A 21,405-nucleotide genomic window follows, 5' to 3' on the forward strand; every position below is an offset into this window, starting at 1 on the left:
TCAATATGAAAAAGTAGGATACATATTTAAGTTTTCCTATCCTGCAACTGGTGTTCCTTACATTAAAGGATTAGCTAACTTGTAATAGAATCGGCTAAACTTCTTTACATTGTAACATCTGTTGGCTTGAAGGTGTATTTTTTTCCTGTAAGCCTGCCTACTACAACAATACCGGCAATACCAATCAGTATCTGATTTCTATCTTTCTGAGAGATTCCTGCTCCTGCCTGAGCAAAACACCTCATCTGATTAGCATGCCTCTTGTTTGTTATAGCAACTGCACATCTCTAAAACCTGGTTACAGACATTTTCGACAACCAGTGTGCTGAAAATAATGCCGGTCACACCAATGAATGCTTTCTAAAGAAAAATGTTTGGACCAATGAAACACAATTTCACAAAGCACTTGACAACGGCATGAGAAGATGCTGACACAAACAATAAGATTATTCATTAGAATATAGTCATACCCAGTAAATAAAGTAGTTGCAAATATCAAGGAATTACAGGAACTCAGAAATAATGCCAAAGCTGCTCTAGCACAGCCTTTAAGAGAAAATGGAACACTAAAATGTAATTTTCACATAATCATTCTCTCTTTTACATCTATAAGGAATCTTACAAGGCCTCTGTACATGGTACAGCATCCATTTATGAAACATTACTTCAGGATTAGGACTTCAGATCACCAATTAAGTAGCATGATCATTTAAGAATTTTCCTTTTTAAGAACAGGCTACTTCTGAATATTTTTAAAAAACTTTACTTCTTAAATTACTGAATGTCTAACAGTGCTATCCTACAAAGCAGCAACAAAAATAAAGATCTCTCACCTTCTGACTGTATATTCCAAACAATAAGAACATTATCAACATCCACAGAGATGACATGATCACCAAAAGGCTGTAGAAGGTGGATCTTTGCCTTGTGGCCTTCATAGGTATGAACAACCTAAATTTCAAAATAGAAATGCTTCAAATAAGCTGTTAAGACATAATATCATGTTAACATCATACTTATGGACAGCTAACACATGTCAGCAAGAAGTTCAAATAAAATTCATGGAAAAGCCACACAACTTGAAGTGTAAGACAGATAACGGTATTTGATATTTAAAACTGTTTGCAAAAATCACCTAAGTATTTTATATCATTTATTTTCCATTAATTTGGCTTATATTAATTGATGATTTAAAAAAAACCCCTTTAAATAGCTACTTAATTATTGTAAATAATTTGCAAAACACAGTTCAGTGTTCTGGAATTTGCTCTTACATTCTCCCAGTTTAAGCTTTTTTACTTCTTATTCTACAGTTTGTTTCCCTAAAACTGAAGGTACCAACAGCTACTGAAATAGGCATTTGTAGAAAATTAAATGCCTTGATACCACAAACACTACACAACCCTTTTGTACTCCTGAGTAATAAGTAAGTTAATAGAAACCTCTTTGTTCCTGGCAAAAGCATGGAGAATATTGTCGTATGAAGCAAACATCAACATGCGATCTGCTGCCAAACACGCGATGTCTTGTGGCAAAGTATTACCTGTTGATCAAACAAAAGAGAAGTTAAACAAATTTCAGGGTCCTTGCAAGAGAGAAAGTTTCTCTCTTTCAAGAGAGAAAGTGTATTTCTTTGGCATGGTGACCCACAAAGAAAGCCCTGTGGTTGAATATTATGTTGAATTTTAGAGACATGCACACATTTCAGAAGAATCCACACATTACTACAAAACATTACATCAGTAACAACATCATAAGTAACAAGACTGATAAATCACAAGGTTGTTCTTTTGAAAAACAATTAATAATAAATTAGTGAACTATCTCTATAGGCGAGGGCTTTTTTTAATCTCTACAAGTTAAATTTGTGAGGGCAGGAAACACAGATGATGAATCAAAGTCTCAGCAGTAGCAATGCTTATTAGGTTAAGTCTGCAGGCCCGGGAGTTAGTGACCCACTCCTGCACCTATCTCCTGATCACACTGAGAATTTAATGTTCCAGAGCACACCAAGAAACTGCTAGTGTGGTCCCAAATGGTAGAAAAATAATTTTAAAAAATTACTATAGGGAATAATACTCTCAATCCAAGGAAATACAAAAATGTTAATTACAGTGCTTTACACTTCTGCAGAGAAACACCAGGTCAAAAATTACTGTGAGAATGCACCTATGATATAAACTAGCATGATTACATAGAAGCCCTTCCCACAAAGGTGCTTTGTATTGTGAATTATTAGCATAATAACAAGCATAAAGAAAACTGCACCCTCTGCTGTACTGCAGCACAGCTTCACAAGGAGGAAGTAAAATAAGAGCATAAAAGAGTGCACTGAGGTTTCATTTGTCTAAACACATCTTCCCACAGCACCTTTGAAGTGACTGATGCTCACAGCCACATAACAGATATCTGATTCTCCCCAGGAGTTGTCTGCAAAGCTGCTTAGGCTAAGACAGTTTTAGGCAGACCCAAATTTAAAGTTCAGAGCACCAACCACATAACATCAACAAACCAACAGCACTGTAAAAAGAGAGATGCAGCATTCATTTTTAATCACAATTTTGTATGTCAACATCTCAATTTCTCAAAAAGCTTAGATGATTACATATGTAAGATGATGTGGAACAAAACATGCTATGTATTTATGACTTTGCAAGATGAAAACATAGTTAATGTGTTTACAGCTTTAAAAATTCATAGCTGATAATCTAAATGTAGTCCTGGTTGTGTGATATTTATTCTCAAGTTTACAGATGCTATGTTAATAAAAAATATTTTATATATGACACCTCTGGAAAAATTTTGTGGTACACAGAAGTAAAGCTCCTACTTTTCAAGACAGAGTGCATCACTCTGAATCGTCTAAGTGTCAACTGAAAGGGACCTTTGGAAATCAACTGGTTCAACATCTCATCAGCTTTTCACAAAGTTTATCACCAGTACTAGACTGGGTTAGCTGCAGCTGTGTCCAGCTGAATCTTCAACACTTCTGGGGAAGGAGTTCTGCTCAAGGTCTACACTGTACCACAGTTACCTCTTAGGGCCATTTTTCCTACCCTCTACTGTGACCCTCTCAAGCTGCAATCTGTGGGTGCCACCCCTTGCTGCTCTGTCTACTGCTACCATCACCAGCACAAACACAGCCCCTGCCATCCACCTGCTGCTCAGGTTACTGGTTGCCTCTCATTCACTCTGTATCTTGTCCTTCTTAGCACTAAGAGGATCCAGTTTCTCCAAGGTCTCTTTCAATACTGCCTGCTGTAGGCCCCAACATTCTCCTGCTCCTCAGCATGCCTCCTGCAGGAGAAAGGGGAGCTATGGAAGGGAAAGAACCACACTAACAGGGTGCTGCAGTCCAGGCATGGCCTCATCAGCACGAGGTGCAGGAGAACAGCTCTGCCTGATCTGCTGGATGCACTCCTAATAAGGCTCATTGCACAGCTTGCCTCACTCACAGTAACCATGTTGTTGGTCCACATCCAGCCTGGCACCAGCACAGCCCCAGCTTCTTTCCAGCAGGATGCCTGCCATGCAGCCAGTCAGCTCCCAGCTTGTTTTGTCCCAGGTGCAGCAGGATTCTGCACTCGTCCTTGCTGAATTTGGCAAGGCTCCTCTTGGCCCAGGATTCAAATTTTGCAATAGCACCCTGGATTGAAACTAAAACAACATCCTCTGCAAGCTTATCCTAGGAGTGCACGCTGCCCAGCGGGCCCTGCTGCTGACACCCAGAGGCCTTGTCACCAAAGGCCAAGTGAATGTCAAGCCATCCATTCATATCCTTTGTGTCCACCAGTACAAACAATTCCTAACACTCCCTGAAGGCATCCACATCTATTTTCTTCATGTAAGTATTTTCCTCCCACAACAGTCCTCTAATAATAACAAAGACAACAATAAAAAGGGGAACCAAAATTAATTCAATAAAGTAATAATTGAACTTTATTCACTGTGCAATCTTCATGGCTTAGAAGTGTTTTTGGAAGAACAAATGACAAGAACTGAAGGTTCAAAAAGTATGTTTCTAAGAAAACTAAATTTCAGTTTCAAGAGTAGTCTTATTTCCAAACTGATATTTTAGATACCTGAAACTCCTTTTAATGTATTTCAGTGCAAATATTAGTAAGGACAATTTATTTTCTTGTTTTTCAGTTGAAAATGTAGTGCAGATGTCAGACGTGTTTTAAAAACCCCAACAAAATAAGAGGAATGAACAATTTGTGAATACTTACTCACAGCAACAATACCAAGCTTCTTCACCTGCAATGAAAATGTTCAAAAGGCATTTTCAGTGATTGGTTGCAATGAATTTGGTATGAACAGAAATTTCAAATTCTAGGAATTAACCTAGACAAGACAATGAATTTGATACCTAACAAAACCAGAAAAATTATTCATTAGAACACTGTCTACTGAAAAACATACAGACAGCAGGTCTAAAGGAATGGACAATGCATTCGCCAAAAGACAACTACTCACCGACAGTAAGTTGTGCTTCCTAATGTATTTTACCCTAATGCACAGGAAACTAAGGACAGTGTAAGACACCCTGAGGAGCTTGAGTACCTTAGTTTACATATCATCTCTGTTTCTACCTTATTTTCACAACCACACTGTATTCTAATTTTCTCTCTTTTCACAGAAAAATTGCTTTAGTTGCTAACATCTGATGATTGCTACTCTGCTTCAAAGGCTGTGAAGACTGCGCCACAGAAGCGCAGAAGATCCCTGATGACTGCACTCTGGTGTTCACTCAGCTCAGCTCTGTGTACTGCATCTTGCACACTGAAAATGATTTGACCGAGACCAGGGAAATCACGGAGTCTCCCTCTTTTGAGGCATTCCAAACCCACCTAGACACGTTCCTTTGTAACCTCCTCTAGGTGACCCTGTTTTGGCAAGGAAGGGTTGGCCCGGGTGATCTCCAGAGATCCCTTCCAACCTTAAGGGGTTTATGACTCTACGCTGTACCACAGGCTTTCATCTTGCTGAAGTCAGCTATGCTCATCCGGTTTTATACAGGAGTTCTAACAGGATCTGACTGCCTCCAGCCCGTAAAACGTAACCCTCAAACGCTAAACCAGAAAGGGTGAGCTCTGATTTATCTTGCAACGAAGGAAAAGCTTCATTCAGCACCCGGGCGCTCCGGACGTACGGGCTGCGCCGCTCCGGCTAGCGCTGCCCACGTGGCTGAACAAGCCCATTCCCGGCCTGTTTAGCCGGCAGCCTCCCTCTTTCCCTCGCTCCCTCCCGGTCACCGCCGGCCCCGCACATGCTACCGCATCGCCACGGGGAGGAACAAGCACATCTCCCTGCACGACCCCGGCGTCCCCACGGCCGGGGGGAGCGGGAAGGAGGCCAGGAAAAAGGAGCGGGGATGCCGCGTACTCACATTGTAGGTGTGGACGCTGCGCCCGACAGCGGTAGCCAGGTAGAACTCGCGGTGGCGGCCGTGGTAGCGCAGGACGTGCGGGACGTGCCCGCTGAAGCGGCCGAGCACCCGGAACGGGGCGAAGAGCCCCGCGCCTTCCCGTGCCATCGCTCTGCACGTGTCCGCGTCCGCGCCCGTGTCCGCATCCGCCCCCGGCCGCCCGCCCTCGCGCAGGAAGCGCCCGCCCGCTTCCGCCGCCCCGCCCCGCCCACCGCGCGCCGCCGACGGCGGCCCCGCCCCGCGCCCGCCCCGCCCCGCGTCCGCGCTCGCCCCGCCCCGCGCCCGCGCCAGCCCCGCCCCGTGCCCGCCCCGCCCCTGCCCCGCGCCCGCCCCGCCCCGCGCCCTGCTCCGCGCGCCGCGCATGGGCCGCGAACTCTGGCACAAACGCTCCACGCAGCCGCGGCTCCGGGTTTTTTTTTTTTCCCCTTTTATTTTTCATTTTTGTATCCCCTTTTATTCTTCATTTCTTTATCCCCTTTGCCCTCGCAAAGCACGACGTCCTGTTGCAGGTGGCCGCGCCCCAGAGGCGGCAGCGGAGCGCGAGGTGAGCCCACCTCCGATGGCGCATCCCGCGGGACGCCTGCGCCGGGAACTTCTGAACTTCCCGAGGTGTCTGTTCTGAGTTTTCTGTGGTGGTGGCAGCGTTGGTTTTGTACGTGGGTTTGGTTTGGGGGTTTTTTTTATACCAACCCGCAGAGTTACTCCGTTGATGTGACTGCGCAGCGGACAATGCAAGTGAAGTCCAGCGGAGGAGGCAAAATTAAAAGCCGCACCACCCCCGGGCGGCCTATCCCAAGTTGTTGTAGCTTCTCCACACCGCCATCAGCTCCCGGGCTTTGCTCTTGTCGCACGGGGTTGGGCTCGCCATCCCGGCGGTGCTGCCTGCGGGGCTGTCCCGCTGCGCTGTCCCAGTGCCCTTCGGTGACGCGCAGAAGCCGGGGCAGTGGCGCTTCAGCACGGACCAGGTGACGCGCCACAGCTCCGGCCGCTCCTCCCTGCATTCCCGCACCCGCTGCAGGAAACATTCCAGCAGCCGGCCCGCTCGCTCCGTCCACCTGGAGTCCTGCGAGCAGACAGCCGGTCACGACCCTTAACTCCTTTCCCCTTCAGCGTTACCCCACGCATCCTTAAAAAGAGGCTGCCCATCCACCACTTCTCGCTCCTCATCCTTTGCCCCCTTCTCACTGCATTCCCTTCTTTTCCTGCCTTCCCCTCTGCCTCACTTTCCTCCCAGTCCTCTCTTTTCCCCTTCTTCCCTCCTCCATCTTTCCCCCCATACCTTTCCCCCCAGTCCGTCATATCCCTTTCTCCCTTTCTTGCCCTCCTCTTCCCTTTTTCTTTTTTCCTTTTTTTTTTTTTTTTCTCCTTGGAAGGGAATGCCGCCTAGCCGCCGGGAAGTGCGCGCACCGGGGCGAACCTCGGACTGCTGCTTGCCCGCCGGCTCGGAGGGCGCGTCCTCGCAGGTGTGAAAATCGAGTTCTAGCTCCTGGAAGGAAACAACAACAGGAGATGCTCGTTAAAGGCACGTCGCCCGGGGTCGCCTTCGCCAGCTGCCAGCCTGCTTCGGGCACACCATTATTGACATCCCCGCTCTTCGCGCCTCCCCGTCAGGGCCTCGCACGGTGCGGGCGGCTGCGGGAGTGGGGCGGCGGCTGTGCGGGGCAGCCGCTGCTGGGCTGCGCTGGGCAGCTCCGGGCTGGGATGCCCGAGCCAGCGGCAGGGCTGCTTTCGCCGAAAAACACTGCCTGATCTTGGCGCTAGGGCCGGCTGCGCGTGTGAACCCTCCGCGTAGCTTCTAAACCACTTATCACCTTTGCAACCGTGACACAATCTTCAGCGTCGGTGAATCACTATACAAGTGACTTTCAGTCCTACGGATCTGCAAGGCGCTGGGAAGGGTCGGGTAGAGCTCTGGCAGCAGCCGCCCGGGCTCCTGCTCTCCGTCCCTGCCAGTCCCAGCTTCAGCGAAGCACATTTTAGGAAGGTCGCTGGAGGAGAGCTGCACATAACTTCACAGTCCGGTTTCACAGGTACCGGTTTACTAAACTAGCCAACTCCCGGCTTGCTAACCGAGATTTTCAGAAAGTAGCTGCAGGTGGTCAAGGGTGAAAACGTGGAGGCAGTGCCGTCCCGACAGTTTCCCTCCGATGCCACCAGAGCAAGCACCAACCTCTTGTGTAAAGACTGTGTCTGGATCCAAAACGTTTTGTAGATCCTCTTGTATCTTGTCGTGGTTACAGAGGCTGAAATTGTAGGTGGATCCCCGCGGTGAGAAGGCGATCTGAAGAAAGATGATCAAGCTACAAAGGACTGTGTAAGAAAAAGCCAAAGGTTAATTATCCTGCACCGCTACGTGACCCGACAAGGCACGGAAGGCAGCTGAAGAGAGGGATGCCCGTGCTTCAGAATCACTAGAGAAACTGGTTGGTTACCGTTGTGATTATTCATGGTGTCTTTACACGTTGTTTTTCTCCTCCCGGGCTTCAGATCGTTGCTGGCTTCATATATGTACCTGTACGCCTACGGAAATAAAGGTTTCCAATTCCATAACCGGGGCTCATTTGGACGTCTGTTGCATCTCTTTCCAGAACTGTAAATAATTATTACTCAGTCTTGAAGTTGTGTCACTGACTCGAAAATAAAACCGAGATAACGAAAAATAATCAAAGGCATCATCCAAACCCCAACCAAACCAAAACAAAACACAAAAGCTTTGCAACAGACAATCTTGCTTGAAACAAGTGTGAGTAGCCCTCCCCATAACCACGTGGGGTGCAACTTCAGCGGGAACTGTTGCAGTAAAACCCTATTTTCTCTTGAAGTGAGAAAAAAATGCTTCGGGGCACCTGCAGCGGGTCTACAGGGGGTGGGCGTGCATACCCTCCATACTGAGATTGCAGGGACGTCTCCGGTGCATCATTTTAACACGTTAGTTCGGAAGAGAGTGGAGCACAGTGCTAGTTTCTCCATCCCCGTATACAGTTGCGGGCTGTTTTACTCTGGAAGGTGGAAGTTTTATCCTGCAAACCCCTTTCCCCGTGGGAGCCCCTTCGCTTTCTTAGGCTTGCTTAGGGAGTGTGGGCGCGGAGCGCCCGGCCGCGTGGACAGCCTGGCTGACACCCTGCCCTGGCACCGGGCTGCAGGGACATCGCAAGGCAGGCTGTCCCGGGCACAGGGTATCGGGATGGGGGGACGTGGGGGGCCAGTCTACCCCGGGCGCTGGCCACCGAGGTGCCGGGCCGAGAGGAGTCATGGCCCCGCTTCTCCCTCGCTCCCCGGAGCCCTTCTCCGGCCGGCACCGACGCCTTTGTCACGTTCGGCACCAGCTGTTCCGCGGTCCTGCTGAAGTGTTTCACGGAAAGCGCCGCGGGAGTCTCTGCGGAAGCCCCGGCCGGGGGCGTGCTCGTTTTCGGGGAATGCTCCCTGCGGCATGAGTCATGAGGGAAACCCTGGAAGGCTGCCGCGAGACAGCCGCCTCTCGGGCCGGCTGAGCTGGGGACCAGCCAGAGCAGCTGAGTCATCGGTGAGTGCCTGTCCGCTTGAGTGGGTTTCTGCCCTGCTCTCCTCCTGGATCTCTCCCTTTTCTCTGTTACTTCTCGTCCTGCGCCTCGCAGCCTGGTCGGGAGCTGCCTCTCGCTCCTCCGGGGACTCCGGGCGAACAGCCAGAGGCGGCCGCAGCGCCCGGAGCTGAGAGCTGACAGCTCCCGGTCTCTGCTTCAGAGCGCGGCCGCAGCCCTGTGAATGTGTGTATGAGTCTGGCTTTGCGTGTGTGCGTGTGTATACATCTGATTCCATCCCTAACTGACGTTCCAAAATCGATGCCTTAATAGCTGTTGCACTGATGGAGATGCATCTGCAAAGCGTCTACAAAGCTGGAGACGAGCTCGGGTAGCCCTCGAGAGAACTGCACAGGATGCTTACCTGCACAGCTCTCACAGTGTTACCAAATTCCAGTTTCCTAAAGGACGTCTTGTTCTCATATTCTCATATTTCTCTAATCTTTCTCCAAAGGCTTTTGTTCGAAGTTGCTACTGGGTTTCATGGAAGTTATTACGTTGATAAAAATATGAATCTGTTAAACAGCTTTGTGTTTCTCTGCACAGTTGGAGGTGCACCATAGCATAAAGGTCACCTTAGGTGAGCTTTATTGTACACCAGACAACCAGCATCATAACCAATGAAAGGTCTATCTGGGCCATGAATCCAGTGTAATACTAATTTCAGGTCTAGGAAGTGTTATTTTTTGCTTTTCATTTATCTTTAGTAAGCAGCACGCAACCTGTATGAATAGCTAAATAAATAAGTGTTTATTTGCCCCTACCAAACAGGACATAGTAAACTTGTGTGTAGTTAAAGGGAACAATTATGTTTTCATGCAAATAACAATGGATTGAAATTCTTTTCCATCACTGGTAGTATGTACATGCTTGTATTTCTGAAGCTGTGTCTCCAAAGATAGAACAAAGTTGCAAAAGACACTGGCAATATTATACTCAGATTAGCAAATGGAAAAAATGTGATTTTTAAAGGGAGCAGAAATACATGTGTCTGTAAAAGACAATTTGGCATTGAAAACGTGCATGTAAGTTCAAATGAAAGTCTATTAGGAAAAAGGGAATTAGCTTCTTCTTTACCCACTTTTTCCTTTTTTTGTGTGGAACATTTCTGTAAATAAATAATAACTCTCAAACATTTTGCTGATCTCTTAATTTGCATGCAGCAGTAACCTCCAAAATGTCAAATTATGATGAATATGAATTCAAGTTTGTTTTCTATTTTAACTTCTTCAGAGCAAAAAGTTCAATTACTGACATATGTACCGGAGAGACAGGGGGCAAAAGAAGATTGTAGAAAAATCTGTTCATTTTTATAACTATAGCAATTCAAAACTTTTACTTGCTTCATCCAAAGGAGCTCACTTTTGACCGGAGCAATTGGCCAAATTCAAGGGATTTTGAAGTGGTTTCCATTAAGAAAAATAAGTGACAAGAGGCATTTTTCTGAACGATCTTTATACTTACAATACACCTACTTTCCTCCTTAATCTCTGTTTCCTGGTTGAATTGAAGACCTCACATTTGTGGTTGTGCTTGAGCAACAGGAAGATGGGATTGAGAAATAGCTGTTGCTATTTTGCGGCAGGTTGAGATGGTATCTGTGGGTGGGACTGCTGCCAGCACTCATCAGGAGAAGAACAAAGACAATATGAAGTTACTGTCTTTGGCAGATATTTTTAATCAATATTATTATACTTATGATATTATAATTTATTCTTTTTGTATTTGCTGAGCCAACTTTTACATCTTAGTACATGTAGCTGGAAGGCAAACCTTATGCTTCTTTTATTTTTTGTAAACATGAGTAATATATTCTTTCCTAAAACCTATAACAGCTACAGAAATGCCATTATATCCAGGATGCTTAACGTATTTATACTTTGGATATATGGGATTTGGAAACTTTAAAAATTCAACACCTAACCAGATAATCAAAAAATGCCCTGCCTTTTGAATCTTGTGAGTGTGAATGCCACCATCAAGAAACCTCAGCAAATATGAAAATTATGTTAGAGATAACTTTCATGCACAGATCATGGGAACAAAAGCTCAATGGCCTCACATGTTTTCATATGTTTTTGTTAAAAGAATTTCCAACACAATGGAAATTTGAAGTAGTGCCCACAATTTTTTCCCACGTTCCTATATGATGCTTGGAACGTGCTCCTCCTGATCACGGACACGCAAGACTGGTTGGCTGTCTCTTAGGAGCTTACCCTCTTGAACACAAACAGCAGGTGAATGCCAGTGATGACCTCCACATGCCACTTGGAAAAGGTGTGTATAATCCCCATCAGGAGTACCTGAAGGTAGCCAGTGGCTGGCAGTGGACAAAACAGCACTAAGAGGGTCTAGCAGCTGTTGCTTTTGGCACTAAAGCAGGGTGAGGAAGCTCAACACAATTTTTCCTTCAGATCCTCGCTTTGAACTCACCACATTTAGCAATGGAGGTCAAAAATTTTCCAGCTAGAAAAGATGAGGAAAAAACAGTTTCCTATATTTGAAATATTTCACCAAGTATGTGAGATTTGTCTCATCCAAGAATTATTTCAATAGAAATCCAGTTGAACTATTTATGTGTTTTGTCAAGGGATATACCCTGAGGCATTTACTCAGCAAGGTGAATTAAAAATTCGGAATTCTTGAGAAAGTCAATCTCCATGTTATTGAAAGGAGCGAAACTGAAAGGACACCCTTACCTTGATCTACCATGGGTTCCACAACTTCTGGAGAAATGGAAGAATGATATAGGCATACAACTGGATAATTTTTAAAAATCAACAAATAACCTGTTCCTTCTCCTCTGTTTGCTCTTTTTTGCACTTTGTTGCTCACTTTGACTTGAAGCAATGATAGCTTTATAAAAGGCTTCTGAATATTTTAGTTGCACACCATTTTACAATAATATAATTATACTAATGCTGCTATGACTTTGTCATTATCAATGTAATGAAAGGGTAGTGAAAAGCAAAAGATGAATTTGTACTTTTTTTCTCACAGGTGTTAGTAAAGTGCATTTTTTTTTCATGTGACTGAATGAAAGGATTAGGTCTAAATTAAATGTTACCATTACTGTGATAACATATTCACTGAGGAAAACAACCTAACCTTAATGTCACAAAAAACTTGCTACCAGTTTCTTATCTTGACATTTCTAACTGAAGAACAGAGTTGACAAATTTGTGACTTGGTGCTGTCTCAGTAAAAATTTGAAGTAAGTCTAGGTTTAGATAAAGGTGGTGAAGGTCTAGATAAAAATGGGATTAAGCTGTTGTTTCAAGGGCTGCAGAAGCAATCAAAATTAAGCTGCTTCAAAATCACCAGATCGATTTCACCTCATCCAACTACAATATGCTTTATAATTTGTTAAAGGAATATGGCAGTTAGCTGTGTTTTCTCTCTCTCTACTATCAAAAAGTGCAGTATGCCAGAAATCTTCTGTATGTAAATAATGCTGAATTATATTTTGCCAAGAAAGTCTGCCAAGTAGAGTAAGACATAGATGTAGTGCAGCCCCAGGGAAAGCAAATGGAAATTCCTGGTAACTGAAACCAAGAGGATGTCCAACTCTCACTGTACTTCTGGTTTAAAGTATATTCACTCAGAACTGCAATTGTCAATGCTGCTGCTCAGCTGTTGCATATCCCAGCAATACTCACTCCCTAGAGGAATCCCTCTACCCAGATGTGTTTTTTAATAGCATACCAAATAATTATAGTGTCAAAGAATGGGTTGGCTTGGAAGAGACTTTAAAGATCATCTGTTTTCAAACTCCCTGCTATGGACAAGGACACCTTCCACCAAACAAGGATGTTCCAAGCCCAACCAATCTGATCTTGAGCACTTCCAGGCATGGGGTATCCACAGCTACTCTGGGCAACCTGTGCCAGGGCCTCACCACCCTCACAGTAAAGAATTTCTTCCTAATATCTAATCGAAATATACTTTTTTTCCAGTTTGAATCCATCCCTTGTCCTGTCACTCTATGCTATTGTAAAAAGTCCCTCTCCATCTTCTTGTGGAGTCCTTCAGGGACTGGAAGGCCACAATTTGGTCACCTCAAAGCCTTCTGTTCTCCAGGCTGAGCAATCATAATTCTGTGAACCTTTCCTCATAGCAGAGGCTCTCCATCCCTCTGATCACCTTGCTGTCTGTCTTCTGGACTCTCTCAAGCAGCTCCATGTCCTTCCTGTGCTGGGACCCCGGGGCTGGAGGCAGCTCTGCAGGTGGGGTCTCACCAGACTGGGGCAGAGGGGCAGAATCCCCTCCCTTGCCTGCTGCCCACGTGGCTCTGGATGCAGCCCAGGACACACTTGGCTGTCTGGGCTGGAAGTGCCCTTGGCTGGTTCATGTCCAGCTCTCATACCCAGCACCCCGAAGTCCTTCTGGGCAGGGCTGCTCTTGATCTATTCATCCCCAGCCTGGGCTGGCACCAGGGATTGCCCTGACCCAAGTGCAGCACCAGTGCCTGGCCTTGTTAAACCTCAGCACCAGAGACCACTTCTTAAGTTTCTTCTGGATGTCATCCTGTCCTTCAGGAGTGTCAGTTGCACTCTCAGCTTGGTGTCTTCTGTAGATTTGCTGTACACATGCAATCCTTTAATCTGTGTCGTTAGTGAAGATATTAAATAAACCAGTCACAGAAGGGGCCCCTAAAGGACCCATCTCATGGTCTTGGATTTACATCATTGCAAAAGATCCATGGTCTCGAGACAAGGGAAGGAGAAAGCTACAGGCCAGGGAAGCTACAGCACATGGGAGCACCATACACATCACTGCTTTGATCAACCCTAGTTGTCAGCCTGAGAGACTTGTAGGAATATCTGCACTGGAAGCACTGCAGTTCACTCTTTGTTACTGCATTAGTGGCTTCCTTGCTTGCCAGTCTAGCAGCAGAAACAGGCTGCCTGTCTTGCACATGGAGAGGGAAGCAATCTGTCCCACTCACTCTAGAGCCCAGACCAGCAAAACAATTAGCTGCTGCCTCCCTTCCAAAAGCTCCTTTGGCATCATTCCTGGTGGGACTGGAGCCTGAGGATGGAGATTTTGCATCCGGCCAGAACTGCCCTCCATCCTGCAGGTAATTTTTTCACAAGTTGACCTGGTATGTGCTTCAAGATAAAAGTAGCCCAAAAGCTACTGGGGTATCCCATTGGATAAGGTAACATGTAGAATGAGTAAGGCTGACAAAACTGAATTCAGGTAAAATGTGCATATTCATTTCACATCATTCACATATTATACTATGACTGTTATGAGTTTCATGTCCTTTCCAAGCCCTGGGCACACATCACATCCCTGTATAGTCCCTGCCTGCAGGCTCTGAGCTATATCCTGTGCCTCAGCCTGGCTGCAGGCAGCCACCTGCTCTCTCAGCCCTGCTGCCACTCCTACTTGCTCTCTCCAGAAGTCGGCTTCCAGATAACCCAAATGCTGCCCAGTTGCCTGTCTTTAACTTTCCTCCTACATGCTCATGCATAGCATATCCCCTAGCAGCAACCAGTTTGGGTGAAGGGCAATAGATACGGAACACTGTGACTTTTGCACCCATTCCCAGCAGGAAGCATCAGTCCACATCTGCTTCCAGTGTTGGTTGTTAGTCATAGTTTGACTGGAGCAAAAAATTTTACAGAAGTCCTGTGTAATGAGGAAACATACATAGTAGAGGCATCAACATAAAGTGTGAACTCAAGACAAGTTTAATGCAGCAGAGGGTTGAGCTCAGGAAATGAAGAACTCAGGTCTGTGCAGTCTTGACAGACGTAAGGTGGACATGTCTGACCTTCAAAATGAAGTAAATGGGGTGGAGAGGGAAATGAGACTTTGGTTTTAGATCTGTGCTTAAGCAGTGCTAGGGAGGATGTTCTCCATTACAGAGAAGCAGAAACCTTATTCCTGAGGACTCACATGAAGCACACGGCAGGAACCACATGCCAGCATGGTGCTGACTGGCTGCACACAGGACAGGTGGCCATATAACAAAAACACACCAGTGAGCAAACCTACATCCTCTGATGACACAGCAAGACACCAAAAATTTAGCAGAAAAGGGGAAGGTCATAGGGAGAGCAAGTGTAAATCATGGGAATTTTTAATGTGTTCTTCCCCCTGCCACAGGAGATGTTGTATGCCTTATTGGGAATTGTTCTTGGACAGTAAGGTTATGACCTTCAGGGGATTAAAAGCCAAATATTTGTTCAGCTACAGCTGTGTGTCTGTGCAACAGCAGTGGGGACTTAGCGGAAACTGAGTGCCAGGCCTTGCTGAAGATGAAGTGGGGTCTAGTAGGTTAGACTAAACTGGGAGACACTGTTCTCACAGCCTAGATGACCAGGTTCAAATGAGGCTGTGACTGGGAAATTCCTTCTTACTCACACAAGTACGTCTCCTTTTAATATCTCTTGATGAAAACTCTGAGCAGCTGGAGGTAAAGCACTTTGGCATTTTGGCATTACTGTTTGTGTGTTGGAAACTAATGTCTTAACCATGATTTACGCATGTTGCATAAAGTATTTAAAAGCCCTCTGGCACTGATGTTTATGTAAAACCAGACATTTCAGTGGCTTATGAATTGAGAGGTTGCTAATCCGTTTCCTGTTTTTTTGGGTCTTGATTTACTGAGTGTTATCCAGTGTGAAAGAAATAAAAGCTGTTTCTTTCAGCATTGTTTTAAGATGGCCACACTCTGATTTTCTAATTGTGGCAAGAAGATAGAAAAGTAGCAGAGCCATGATTTGAGAAATAGAGACCCTGCTGCCTGAGACTCCACAAGTTCTTCACGTATCGTATGCCAGTTTTCAATGTATGCCACACAAGTATTCGCACAAAAATAGTTTGATCAGAGATTGACTGAGAAAGGTCTTTTGCTTTTTCAGTTTAAAATACTAATTCTATTTTAAAAAGTTTTTAATATATATATTCTGTTATATTCTATATGCACACATGCAGCTCAAAATAAAGAAAAACTGGCAGAAATATTTGTGGCAATGGTCATTGGAAAGATTAATGCAAAGTTTAGCATCATGTATAGGGTGAAGTAGCTGAAATTCGTAAGTGGAAGTACAGCACATAAATTTAATAAAATTACTTAAGAGCAAGAGAAATTAGAAATGTTAACAAATATTGTCCAGAAAATAGCAGATATTTTTGGGAAGAATAGACTGCAGAGTAAAAATATGAGTGCACAATGATATATATGCTTTTGAGGAAAAACCCAAACCACTAGGAGATATAAGGCAGTTTAGATGTAGCAACCTTTTCAGATAAGCATGTTTTTTAAAAGGCTAAAATTTCTTTGAAAGACAAGCCATCGTTACCCGTGAGCATTTTCTAATTTCTTAGTTTACAAGTTTTTATCTTTGTACTGGAGCTGAACAGTGAATAGAATCCTGATGAAATCATAGAATGGCCTGGGTTAGAAGGGATCTGAAAGACAATTTAGCTACCCCACTGCTGTGGGCAGGGGCACATTTCACTGGACGAGGTTCCTCAGAGTTCCATCTAATTCCTCTTTAGATGAAAATATTTAGATGTTTATTGCCAAGAAATGTTTAAAGCAGATTTTTTGCATATTGAAATTCTATGTTTGTCATTTATGTAATAAAAATTACCTGTTTCTCTTTGGAGAAGAAACACAGGTGTCATGAATTAATTACTCCTATTTTGCAGTTCTAGTTAGTTCCAAGGAATGTATGTGCAATATCTTTTTCCTGAGGCTATGAAAAGATGGTGTGGAATGAAGAAAAGAAGTACTTACGCCAGAGCTCTTATCTCATGATAGGGGTCAGAGTATAAGCCTAGTTTTCATTTGTTTCAGAACTTCCTTTTTCATTCTCAAATCTCAGAGAAAGGAAGTCTTCCGGTTTTGCACTAAAAACCAGCTCTGTGGTAGAAATTACTATATATTATTTGAAATTTCATAGCATTATAGAATCATTTTGGTTGAAAAAAACCTTAAGAACACTGAATCTAACCATAACAATGTCTAGTACACCACTATACCATGTCTCTAAGTGCCACATCTACCTGTCTTTTAAATGCCTCCAGGGATTGTGATTGTCCCACCTCTCTGGGCAGCCTATTCCAATGCCTGATGACCTTTCCGAGAACCATTTTTCCCTTATCTCCAATTTAAATCTCTCCTAATGTAACTTGAGATAATTTCCTCTCGTCCTGTCACTTGTTACCTGGGAAAAGGGTCCAACCCCCATCTAGAGGCAGGTTTGTCACCTTCGCGCTCATCTCTATTGAGCCTGTTTTTCTCCCTTTCTCTCTTCAAATCTCATTTAAAGCTACTGGTAATGAACCAGTCTAACTGCAACAGTCCTTTTTCCACTTTGAGGCAGGTGTGCCTCATCTCCTGTCAGCAGGTCTCGTGTCATGCAACTTTCCTATGGCTTTCAACTTTGAAGAAAAAATTGTTTGCGTAAGAAACTGCTGACATGAATGCAGCTATCTGGGGCAGAAAGCACCCAGAGAAAACTTCCATTCTCCCATTTTTACACTGGGACTGACATACAGGTACATCACTACAAATAAACAAGAAGTTTAAAAAGTCTGGATATTGCCTTTTACCTCTTTCCAGACATGGTTGCTTTTATGAGAAATGAGATTATGAGTATCACACCTCTTGCATCTGAAGAAGACAGCTCACCTGCGAGTTTGAGAAGTCCATGGCACAATGTTGCTTCAAGTAGTTCTTCAAAATAACTGAGATGAGAAGTTGGAACCTCCTACATCTAATGATTATATTCTGCATCCTGTGTGTTGGGTTAACAGTTTCTGAAGAAGGCTTGTGTTTTCTTTCTTGTAAGGATCAAATCTAATAGAGAATTAAGAGGACTTATTTACATTTTTACAGATAACTCCAGATAAGGTTTTCAGGACATTTTTACTTTGTAGTTGCACAGAAGGAGAAAGAAAACATTCACAGTGTTATACATAAAGAAATCTCACAGTATTTTACAGCTCAGCCACTGAATCACTCAACAAATGTGTTAAACTCCACTTGCTAACACCACACAACAGATAAGTCATCCACATAAGGCATTTCAAAAGAAAGAATATAATTTCCAAGGTGTCATTTGTTAGAAACACAAACAAAACCAGCCCTTAATGAGTCTGGGTTCTGATTCTCAGATTATTCCAAGATATTCTCAGATATTCCAAAACTGATTGAGGAGAAATTGGAGAAAACCCCTACAGAGCAAGCCATCTGAACATTATTTTTGGGTGTGGGAACTAAATGGCTTCTAAAATAACTGAGATTACAAAATAGCTCACATTTCCTGTCCTAAAGCGGAAGGTACCCACTAATTTATTCAAAAAGTTGCTTTCAAAATAAGGAACATATACAGTCAAAATAAAAGGTTCTGCTTTTTATTATTTTCTTTTTTAATTCTATGTCAATTTGCCATACCTTTCCAATTTTGAAAGAACATGTCCCATTCATGGGCTAAAGCAATGGATATTTAGTACAATCTCTCCTAAGTAAGGACTGAAAGAATGACATGGCTGACAAATGCCCTGTTCCAATCTTTATAATAGGTATTATATTTTAGAAAGTTTCAGAATAAAGCTAATTTCTTATCCAGTGGAAATCAACAGAAGTAGTAGCATAAGGAAGTTTATGCAAACTGTTCCCACTACCTCATAACCAATTTCTTGTTTTCTGGGCTAAATATGTTAATTTTCAGCCATGTTTGGCTAATCATATGAACACTACAATATTGTATGCAAAATATATGGATGGGTATGTACCCAGTGAAGAAGGAATGGCTCAAATAGATGCAGCTTTATTACAAGGTGTCTTGGAAGGTAGAACTAAATGTAGTGTTGGATGAAGCCTTCCATAAGCAGCTGGAAGAAGCTTCAAATTTCAGGTCCTGGTCCTCATGGGAGACATGAAATGTCATAGCATCTTCTGGAAGCCACTTGCATGGGCCATGTCTAATGTATACACGTGCAACACTTCAGATGATTGTTCCAGGAGGGAAGGTTTTCCATTATTTAACCATAGGCAAACTTCTGTACCAAAATTTTAGCCAGAAACAGAAATGTCATTCAAGCTTGAGTCACACTGTGTCATCTATTCTATTCTATTCTATTCTATTCTATTCTATTCTATTCTATTCTATTCTATTCTATTCTATTCTATTCTATTCTATTCTATTCTATTCTATTCTATTCTATTCTATTCTATTCTATTCTATTCTATTCTATTCTATTCTATTCTATTCTATTCTATCCTCCCAATATTTGATGTAGTACTGGATGAGGACAGAGAGAGAAGACCGTCTACCCCCACAAACCTCTGAGGTCATTATTGGTGACATGCTAAGAAAAGATGAGTAAAAAATGAAAATCACAAACTTAATAACACAGATCTTCCAATAAACAACATCTTATGTACCTCCCCAAGACAACGCCAGCTCACCAGTGGAAAATCCTGTTTTCTGGAGAATCCATGTTTGTTGGGAACAGTGGAAATCCATGGACAAGGCCAACAGCCAAAACCATATTTAACACAGCATCAACATGAGCTATTTCTAAGTCTCTGATTAAACCAATGTGATCATCATCCACAAAAAAAAATACTGAACCCCAAAAAGGTATTAGATAGTTGGCTCATGATATGCTCCTTCTGTAAATATTTATCCTATTAGAAGAGTGATTTTCAGGGAAATTCCTTGAGACTGCTGGGGACTGCTATCCCATTCTGAGAAAGTATTTTTTCCATTACTGAACCCTGGTAGAGAACAAAAGATTTACCGAGAAAAAATACTTTTGTCAAGGAAAACTTTAGTGTAGGAACTCAGATGGAAGCTATTTGGCTTGGAAAAACCAATAGTGAGTTAAGACAGTACTGTGGTTCCCTTCTGTCTTTTGAGGGTGATACTTAGAGAGAGAGCTCTGCCTTAGTCTCTCTGAAGCCAGTGATTATCATAACTAAGGGCAAGTATAAAGGAATAATTTTTTTTTTTTAAAAACAAGTCATTGTGGGTAAGGTTCCAATTAAATTACAACTGGCTTGGATTATGACAAGAAAATCAAGCTATTTTTAAAATATATTAGCAGTCAGTGAATGAGTGAAGGGAACAGCTGACACTTCAGAAGGCAATACAAACAATGACAATACTTTTTTGCTCATAAAAATACATAGAACTAGAATAGCTGTCAAAAGATGATAAATAACACCCTTCCTCAAGGCATAATCTTGTGTATCTACACTATTTCTGACAGAGGACCTGTCAGCATGTGCTTGAACACACCAAGCTATGAAAATAACATGACTGTTCTAGACAAGTTTCTGAAGTGCTTCTATTCCAACAGTATTTTCTCATATCTGTGCTATTCCATAGCTTAAGGTCATTGATCAATATCTTTCCTGGTGGAAAGAGAACACAACACTTTACTCTTTGCATTTGTTTTCTTTGATCTTGAGAGGTGTTTTCTTCCTTCAGAGTACTTGTATTTGAATAGAAGAACCAAAATTTGTTCAAATTACTTTTAAAGGTCAGACTTCTCATAATTCATAGTCAACATTTCTTTTTCAAGGGGAACTCGACTCAACTTTGCAGCTGAGATGAGTCTTGTTGAAATGACATTGTAAGTTGCAGTATGAGGTCTTTTACCTTTTCTGAAATTGAGGAATCATGCCCAGTTTTAATAACATTTTTTCCTTTAATCCTAGTAACAGAAAGTTAAACTATGGCTAGATGTGTAATTTACAGGGCTTTAAAAATGGGAGTACTAATCACTTCTGTTCCCCCCAGTACCAAGGATACTAGAGGAGAGCTGTTGTAATTCCTTAGAAAAAAAGAAATAAATTTTGGGAATTTCACAAATGTCATAAACATTTTTCTCTTTGCTTTAGAAATGATCCATGTCTTACTTATCTGAATCTTGGTTTGTTTTTTTGTTTTATTTTATTTTGCTCTGAGGCATGTCCTCAGAGAAGGGCAGAGAAGGGCAACAGAGCTGGAAAAGGGGCTGGAGCAGATCTGATAAGAAGCAGCTGAGGGAGCTGGGAGTGTTCAGCCTGCAGAAAAGGAGGCTCAGGGGAACCTTATTTGCCTCAAAAACTCCCTGAAAGGAGTTGTAGCCAGGTGGAGATTGGCCTCTTCTCCCAGAGAACAAGAAATAGGACAAGAGGAAACGGTATTGAGTTATTTCAGGGAAGGTTTAGATTGGATATTAGGAAAAATTTCTTCACTGAAAGGCTTGTCAAGCATTGGAACAGGCTGCCCAAGGAAGTGCTGAAATCACCATCCATGGAATTTTTCGAAAAGCTTGCAGATGTGGTACTCAAGGACACAGTTCAGTAGTGGGCTTGACACTGCTAGGTTAATGGTTGAACTCAGTGATCCTAGTGGTCTTTCCCAAACTAAATTATTTTGATTTTCAAAACAGGCGTTTGAT

The 21,405-nt window shown here is 43.3% G+C and overlaps 1 protein-coding gene and 1 long non-coding RNA gene across 2 annotated transcripts in view; one reads left to right on the forward strand and one right to left on the reverse strand.

Moving 5' to 3' along the window:
- Positions 1-5,585, reverse strand: part of WDR36 (WD repeat domain 36) — a 32,336-nt gene extending 26,751 nt beyond the window's left edge. The window contains exons 1-4 of the mRNA XM_033086617.2: positions 5,390-5,585; positions 4,230-4,257; positions 1,443-1,543; positions 834-951 (exon numbers count right to left, since the gene is read on the reverse strand). Coding sequence (XP_032942508.1) covers positions 834-951; positions 1,443-1,543; positions 4,230-4,257; positions 5,390-5,536 — 394 coding nt within the window. The 5' untranslated portion in view covers positions 5,537-5,585. The remainder of the gene's footprint in view (positions 1-833; positions 952-1,442; positions 1,544-4,229; positions 4,258-5,389) is intronic.
- Positions 5,586-5,762: 177 nt separating this feature from the next.
- On the forward strand, positions 5,763-10,120 carry LOC117011263. The gene is made up of 2 exons (XR_004420920.1): positions 5,763-5,972; positions 6,802-10,120. It is a non-coding gene; the product is annotated as an uncharacterized LOC117011263 (long non-coding RNA).
- Positions 10,121-21,405: the final 11,285 nt, after the last annotated feature.

This window comes from Catharus ustulatus (genome assembly GCF_009819885.2).
Source record: "Catharus ustulatus isolate bCatUst1 chromosome Z unlocalized genomic scaffold, bCatUst1.pri.v2 scaffold_29_arrow_ctg1, whole genome shotgun sequence".
NCBI lineage: Eukaryota > Metazoa > Chordata > Aves > Passeriformes > Turdidae > Catharus > Catharus ustulatus.